The sequence below is a fragment of the Micropterus salmoides genome, unplaced genomic scaffold, assembly GCF_014851395.1.
Source record: "Micropterus salmoides isolate LMB-PRFRI ecotype aquatic unplaced genomic scaffold, ASM1485139v1 Ms_hic_scaffold_14, whole genome shotgun sequence".
NCBI classification, from domain to species: Eukaryota; Metazoa; Chordata; class Actinopteri; order Centrarchiformes; family Centrarchidae; genus Micropterus; species Micropterus salmoides.
In genome coordinates this window covers 14243109-14251785 of record NW_024040485.1, presented here as the reverse complement: position 1 = coordinate 14251785, position 8677 = coordinate 14243109, and the positions used below count along the sequence as shown (strand labels likewise).

At 39.2% G+C, this 8677-nt stretch overlaps 1 protein-coding gene across 1 annotated transcript; it reads right to left on the bottom strand.

The window, feature by feature from the left end:
- Positions 1–5155: 5155 nt before the first annotated feature.
- On the bottom strand, positions 5156–8068 carry snai2 (snail family zinc finger 2). Its single transcript, XM_038717842.1, has 3 exons — positions 7825–8068; positions 7106–7627; positions 5156–6691 (listed from the first exon to the last, which is right to left on the bottom strand). The coding sequence occupies exons 1-3, from the start codon at positions 7901–7903 to the stop codon at positions 6510–6512; spliced, it is 783 nt and encodes a 260-aa protein (XP_038573770.1). The 5' UTR covers positions 7904–8068; the 3' UTR covers positions 5156–6509.
- Between the last annotated feature and the right edge of the window lie 609 nt (positions 8069–8677).

Below are 8677 nucleotides of genomic sequence, written 5' to 3'. Positions count from 1 at the left end.
TTTGGTTGTGATTAAAGGATCAATCTAAAGGCATTTTTGAGCTGATGATGACGCTAGATGAAGAGTCAGGGCATCACTTACTGTAAGTTCATCCAGTTCATCCTGTGGGGACACGAATGTCTGTGCTAAATTTCATGGCAATCCATCCAATTGTTATCAAGACCTCATGGTGGGGCTAGAGGGGAAGTCAGGGGCTGAAGAAAGTCAGAATTCATCAGCTGGGAACAATGAATATACAAAATGTTGAAAAGACAAATAAAGGCTGATATTATTTTGTCTTATCTTGCAATAATATATATGAAAACTTGGTGCTAGAGAAAAATTCAAATGATCAACAAAGTCATCAGAATTCATCCAGTGGTTTCCATGAATGACTACTCAATTGTGACCAACCGTCAGACTGACATTGACATCCACTGAGCCAGCATTGCTCAAAACTTCTGACACTGAAGACAGGGCAGTTGATTAGTGGAACAAGGCTGTTTGAATCATCAGGATAAAGTATAGTTGCTTATCACTGCCATTGCAATAAAATGAAACATTGTGTTTACAAATTATGTGGCCCAGAGGGGAAGCACGTATGATGCTAAAATTGAGTCCCGTGGAACTCCAGATTTTGATGTTCGCTCAAAAGAAAGATGAGTTTCCACCGGTAAAATAGAAGTTTCTGTTTGAGTAGAGGGAGATGAATCTGTCAAGCGCACGGCAGGTAATACCACCCTGTGCTTACGGCGTTGAAATTTTAAATTGGATGATCAACGGTGTCAAAGGCAGCTCTGAGGTCTAAAAGGATTAAAAAATGAGCAATTTGCTGCATCCGCTTTTCAAAGCATGACATCATCATTATTCAGATTAAAAGCAGGTTTTCCCCACTTAGTGTGACAGCGGCTTCGCATCACACTGAGTCTCCTGCACCACTTTGTAAAACTGTCAACTGTTCAGAGGTCCCTGTCAGAATATTATTTGATAACGCTGATGTCTGTCCAGCATCACCGTGTCCTGAAAATGCAGTGGAGAGGACTCTGTGAAAACATTATTCGCCTGGATGGTCTCTGTTCCCTGTGGAAGGAAGAAACTCAAGACTCAGCTGTGGGGAGCTGTAACTTCAAGGAGTCACAATCCAAATAAATTACAATCTTGTGTAATCAGCAGTAAGTCATGTGGTTACATGCACCTTTATAAAATCTCTATGTATGCATGACAGAGCTCATCTTGCATATTTTTAGGTTGTATTAAATACTTATTTATGAAAAGAATCTCTGAAAGTTTGAGGGAGGTTTGTTTCAAAATCTGTCTGCACAGGTTCATTAGGTAACACTTTATTTTAACCTTCCATATTTCAAATGAACAGCAGTTTATAAACGCTTAATTTATTGCTTATGACACACTATAATGTAGATTTAAGATTTTAAGTGATTAATTTAGTATTTATCATCATTTAAGAACTCTTCCTATCTGTAACTGGAGTATAAACAGTTAGTAAATTAACACAGTTGACACTGTTATTATAGTTGATGATACATGTATACACAATAACGAATCCTTGTGGTGTGTTATAAAACGTTAATTAAGTGTTAATGAACATGTAGTATTCATTCATAGGTAGGTTTAGAACTGTTTATAAATCAATTCAAAACCCATGAAAGCATGTTCAGCGTTCATTCTTTACTTTGGAAAGAGTAGCCTAGCGTAACAAAATGATTCTCAACTCAAGGTCCACTTACCAGACTTATTCCAGGACTTTCAACCACATCCCATGGCCATCATCCACGGCAGGAGTTCATTCAGTCATCATATGAAGAATCATAAAGAATTTCTGTATTAACAGAATACAAATAAATAATACATAGGGAATAAAAGATGATTAATGAATATAACCGCCTCCATAAATACTTCATATTTCATGTTCCTATATAAAGATATGTTTTATATTGTCAAACATTCATGGTGTATTTACTTTCTGAAATCTTTAATACTATGCCTATATAATGTTTCTGTGAAATTATCCATGGGAATCTAGCCAGCAAATGAGAGTTATCGCAAGCTAACTGCTGAGATAGCCACGGCTAACCTCAGCTAAAACTAAATTTACTTATTGATTTCTGACAAACAGTTTGTACATTTGTACATTAAAAACATAAATTTTGATAAAGTAACAGTAACTGCCATCTCAGCTTCTGACTCTAGTGGAAATAATGTGATTTGGTGTGGTTAAACTACCTTTACCTTTATTTTACATATTTAAAAGTGATCAATTGTATATTAATTTATTATATTGATTTCTTCATAAATATTAGTAGTAGACAGAAAGGCACCTGCTAGCAAAGTAGACATAGGCCTCAATTAAATCTCCATAAACTATTGACTTTACATAGTCAATTTCTGTTGTTAATGCTATTGTAGGGCAGTGCAGTTGAACGCATTGCAGGGCACTTAAATTATTACAGCTTCAATATTTACAGCTACAATATAGTGTGTTCTTAGTGCAATAAAACATTTATTAAATGTTTATGTACTGTTTATTATTGCTAAATAGGGTGCTTAAAATATAAGAGAACAACATTCAATCCGTCAAATCACCTTGTCCACAAAGGACCATGTTGTTTACAGCAATGATCTTTTATAGCTGTGGTCATGGGGTTTAGTAGGTGGAACATTAAGGAGGAAATACAATCAAGTAAATATGATCACATGATCCTTTGACAGCTGACCTCCGCTCTACAATAAGGCAACAAAAAGAGACCATAGAGCTATTGATTAAGACAACACAGCCTCGTCTGTCTCCACTTGACTCTTCACTTCGGTGCTCGTAATGACACAATGAACAAAAATCATTTCTGACCTACATGGAAGGTCACACGCCTGCGGCCTGCAGCACATCAAATAGGCGGTCAGCAGCTTGTTTTTTCTAACTGCACTTTCTTTAAAGTCTTTCAGCAACAGTTTTTGCCTCTTTACATTAACTTTTACTTAAGATAAACACATACGACTAGAAGACAAAGCAAAAGTTCAAAAGAACTCATCTTCCCTGCTGATTAGATTTTACCCGCTTGATCTGCATGAATCCAATTTATTAACAAATAGAGTGCCGATGCAAAGGACGCCACAGAATTAGTGGCACGCAGTACTATCTGGAGAATATGTAGCTGAAAAGCAGCGCCATTCTAAGTAGCTACCAAGTCACTTGAGTAGACAGCAAAAATGAAAGAAAATGATTTTTAACAAGATGCGGGAGCTCAATAAACAGGCAAACATTCCTCCAGGCGCTTGGAGTAAAGGGGACTACACAATCATCTCTTTTCTGATGTGGTGGGGTTAGAGAGGAGGGCTGGGGATCACTTCCTGGCTAGGACAATCAGCCCTCAGAGGACATCCTTAACTTTATTTGTTCCACTTGATGGTCATAAAGGAATCATGCTCCCTGATTTACCATAAAGTCAGCAGGTTTCTGAAAGTTGTGCTCTGCTTCACATCTGACACACTGTTGCTGCTGCTCTGGATTTTTATTTCACCCTATGCACTTATGTGTGTAGAGTGAGGACATTTATTTTAGATGTGATATAATGTATGTGATAAAAAAAGAGTTTTATGAATACAGGCTTTAATAATAGGGAAAAATCAAAAGGATGGGCTGCCTAATGAAATGTGTAGACAGCTAACGTAAGGAAGATGGTAGCAAAATCATATTTTATTTGACTGAGAGAAATTAATCTGCAACTATTTTGATTGATTTCCATTCATTTTTCAAACAACAAGTCCAGACAGTTTCTGGTTCCAGCTTCTCAAATGTGAGGATTTTGTGGTTTTCGTGAAAGTAGACAAACTATTGTTTGGGTTTTGGACTGATTGACAAATCAAACAAGGTATTTGAATAGATCACCTTGGGGCTGAGGGAAAATATCACATCGCAGATTAAACAATAATGAAATCAGTTGTCATTTCTACTGAAATTGATAAATGACTTAATTGAGGCTTCAAATATGCACATCTTTGCTGTCCTTTGGGGAAAAACAAATCAAAAAACTTATTTTCACAAAATTTAACTGTCAAGTGAAATGAACACAGCTAAAGTAAAGTAGGCTGTGGCAAAATCATTTTTTATTTGCACTGGAAATGATAAACGACTTAATTCAGGCCTCGGACATGCTTATCCTAGTTGACTCTTGGGAATAAACAAATCAAATTTAACCGTATCTTCGCAACATTTCAGCAGAGAGATTATTCTTTTTTTAATCTAACTGCAAAAACACCAACAGGGTCTCTACCTGCATTTTGCATCTACAGGATTTGCAAGTTAAACACAACAGTGTGACAATTAACAGTCTCCACACCTAACAAATATTTGATCTCACATTCTTTAACACATGCTCTAATAGCCATATGCTTTAAAACAAATGAGCTCCTGCTCCTTCTCCTCCCACTATCACCACAACGGCTAAATCAAATATTCATGTTGGATGGGAAAGCATTTAACACGTTGTTGTTATCGGAGAAATCAGTCATGCAGCTAATTGTTGTTGTAAAAAGGGGAAAATCTTGCAAGATTATGAAGCTAATAGGCATTATGCATTCTCCCCCCCTTCTCTGACACCAGTATGATAAAGTGTTGTCTATGGAGTGAAAGATATTAGATTCTCCAAAGAATAGTGAGGATAAACAGCTCCACTATCTCAGCAGTATTAGAGTGCCCTCTCGATGGCACTTTTCTTTAATGAGGCAAATGATCTGAATAATAGGCCGCGCTGCTTGTAACGTTTATACATTAGGTCATGGCTGAGGTCTCTACCAAATCAGTGGACCTGTGGCTGTGGTTTTCATACCTCCTGGTTGCACCTGCTCTTCAGCGAAAAGAGCCCCTGAGCCACCTGGCCCAATCCAAAGTGCAACGGCAGGCACCTGGAATAGCTTCATGATGACTCACAACGAGGAGAATCTACCTACAGGGGAGTTAAGCCCCTCGCAGCGAGAAAAACAAGTGTCTATTTGTCAGATCACATCTTTCAGGTCAGCTTTGGGGCATTGGGGCAAATAGGAACACACTAGAAACTAGAAAGAGTTCAACTTTGACTGTACCCCTAAAGGCATTGCACTTTTTGTGCTCTAATCTCTATCTGCTGCAAGTAGACAGCATATGGTAAAAGACAACAAAATGTAGCCCGAGGAAGTCTATTTAATCCTTGATGGCAAAGATCCCAGAAATTCAAGGAGGTTGTCAAAGCAAATGCAAATGTGAGCTTTTTGTGAAAACATATTAAAATCTAGATATCCGAGTGCCCTGTGCCTCTGCAGTGATTGCTGTGATTGAGCAGGAAGATAAAAAAAAAAACACATTTTCTTCAAGTTACATACATTTAGTTTGATGAAATTAGTTTTAAAATGAGGATTACTTGCTAAAAAGAACTACGCCCCTTGCATTTCAACTTTACACACACTGGGTAAAGAAATGGGCCCTCAAAGGGTATAACAAGTGAGTGCAGATCAATATAGCTAGTATGTGTTAAATTTCAAGATTGTTTGATGTCTGGACAGGTTCACAGGGAACAGGTTCAGGCCTGCTTCAGAGCTGAGTCACCTCTCTCCTCATTTTTACATCCCCACAACATGAGATGGTGCAAGCTGGATTAAATATCGTTTACTTTTGTGCGAGTTATTCCCTTTGAAGCGTGTGACAATCAGTGAGTCCCACTAAAGGAGCTGCTCACACACAGAGGGCTCCACAGATGAGAAGCAACTTGAAAGATGCCAAAAAAAATAAATAATTATACAAAATGTCATGAAACTTTATTTTCCAAAGTGTCATGAGAATATGAAAATATCAAAATCATTCATCAGCATCACAGTTTTCACTGTTTTCACAATATACAATCATCTCAGTCACGCTTACATTCAATATATAAAAATATAAAAGGAAACATACATATTATTGCCAAGTAAAACTGAGGCACTTGAGATATTTTGTTTTGCTATTTGAGTGCTGGCAAACTGTTTCTAATGACTGTGCAAAAGTTAGAATAATTTCACCCTAAAAAATAAGTTTGCACTTGTTCCCTAAGTAAAAATGGCTTCAGTATCCCTCTAGTTATATATATTTATACTGCCATTCACAATGCGCCTTTTAGTATTGTTTGTGTGGTTCATATAAAAAAGTGGAGGACTGCATAACAGCCACTGAGAGACACTGGTACAAACACTGCAGATAACATTGTGAAGGCATACAAAACATTCTAGACATGCAGAAAAGTGCATGAATAGCACAGGTAGGTGAGTACATGGTATGACAAAGCTCAGCACTGATTGCAATCACAGAAACACTGCTTGAAATGAGAAGCACGTGAGCGCAGAGCTATTTCTCACTCTGAAATGAAATCAACCGCTTGTAGAAAAAAAAAAGTCTTTGGAACAAACCCTCCTCTCCATGTGATTCCCTGACAGTTCTCCTGGGCTTGAAAAAAATAAAGAAGCAACAGAGGGTTTTTTTTCTGTTTCTGGTGGTGGAAAAGTATCCCAGTTCAGTGTGCTACACAACAACCAGATTCCTCATGCTTGTGCAGAAGAGACATCCTGGAGAAGGTTTTGGAGCAGTTCTTGCATTGGTATTTTTTCACATCCGAATGGGTCTGTAGGTGAGCCCTGAGATTGGACCTGTCCGCAAAAGCCCTGTTGCAGTGAGGGCAGGAAAACGGCTTCTCTCCTGTTAAGGCAGAAATGAGAAAGAAGACATTGTCAAGGATAGCACAGGGACATAATAAAATAATAATGTAATGTAATAATAAAATGTAATGTAATAATAAAAGAGATGTTACAGAGGCATCTTGGCCTGCTATTGAGTATATTATATTGCTGGTTGATTGTAACATAACATCTGTCAAAAAAAAGCACAACCAAATGGAAACATAGAGGAAGTAATACCATTCTGAGAGTTGAACATCATATTTTTCACAACAATATCAGCCTTGGTGTTAAAAATAACTGTTGTAAGCTGTGTAACAGGGTGCTGCAAAGGCTATTACATCTTGAACACAATTAGTCTGCGCCTGCAAAAGCCCTCAACAACTATTCTGCCTCTTCAGTCAAAAGGCCCCTCTGTTATTTCACAGCCACTCACCGGTGTGCGTCCTGATGTGTCCTTGGAGCAGCCACGGTCTGGAGAAAGCTTTCCCGCATATTTTGCAAACACAAGGCAAAGTGTGAGTCCTGATGTGCATTTTGAGAGCTCCCAGGCTTACATACTCCTTCTCGCAGTATTTACAGCTGAAGGATTTCCTCGTTTGGGCGTCGCAGTGCAGCTGTTTATGCTTGAGCAGTCCAGAGTACGTTGAGTAGGACTTGCTACACAAACTGCATTGGAATTTCTCTGCATCCACTCCGTGAGGGTCTGTCAGCTTGGGCAGCATCTGCTCGTCTTCATCACTCCTCGGGCTTTCAGAGCCGCTGTGGTCTTTAGAGGAGGTGTCGGAGAGCGATGAGGGGTATCCGGATATTGGAGAGAGGTCACTGGGGAGCGGAGACAGCGGCAAGTTGCTGGTAGTCCACACTGTGATGGGGCTGTACGCTGCCGGGTTCAGGATCTCCGGCTGGGGGATGACAGGCAGGGGGAGGCCCCTGTAGATGTGCGGCGTGAAGAACACTGAAAAGAAAGAAAGAAAGTAAAATGAAATGAATGATCATGTGTTACTTGTCATCGTTTGAGCAAGGAGCGCGGCTTTTAAAAGTATACCGCTAAGTTTGAAAACAATAACTTTTGCAAAGTGAAAACGCGACTGCATATAAGAAATTTGTAAAACTCTGTAAAGTCAGACAGGTCCTTTACTTTGAAAACTTTACCTGTTGGGCTCTCCAGCTCACTATAATTTGGCTTCTTTGCGGAGTTTGTGTGTTTCTTGACCAGAAAAGAGCGTGGCATCTTGGAAACAAGTGGACAACTTTTGGCAAACTTTTTTTTTTTGTGAAAAATATAGCGGTGAGCGTCAGTTTACTGTGTGAAGACGGAAATCCTTAATGCTTAAGTCCAGTGGAGTGTCATGGTGCTGCGCTGCACTCTTGGAAACAGTGCATGGGGAAGCTGTAAAGAGCTGTAAATACTCCCTATCAGGTGCATGGGAGGAGCCACGCACTGCCATCCACATTTACTGGGAGCTCAAACCAATTAAATCTCGCTTTTGCCACGGAGCTTCTAAAATGTGCTTTTAGCCTATAGGAGCGCATAACCCACACCCCAGAGGGGCTGGGTTAGTGCCATTTACTCTAGTTAGACAGGTGCTTTGTGCTTGACTTGAGTGTGTTATCAAGGATGAAAGTGCACATGGCATCATAGAGTTGGCATTGGTTGTAGCAGAGAAGATTACTGACATAAAAGCAACCAAAACGTGCAGAGCATTTTTAAAAATTAAATTCCTGCAAACTACAGAGAGATCATGAAAGAAGTGCAAGGGAAAGAATCAGAGCTACAGGGTGAGATAGACAGGAGTATTGCTAATGCAATCACTGCACTGAGTGTGCATGGTGCTACTGATGATTGTTGTGTTACAAACCTCTGGGGACTTGATTATCCTGTATGGGTGGCATATTTTAATTGGAGAATACCAACACCAGAACTCCTAATAATTATTATAATGACCCGACTGAAGGAAGAGAGAAGGTTTGCCATCTACGTGTCTACACATTTTCTCACCGAATC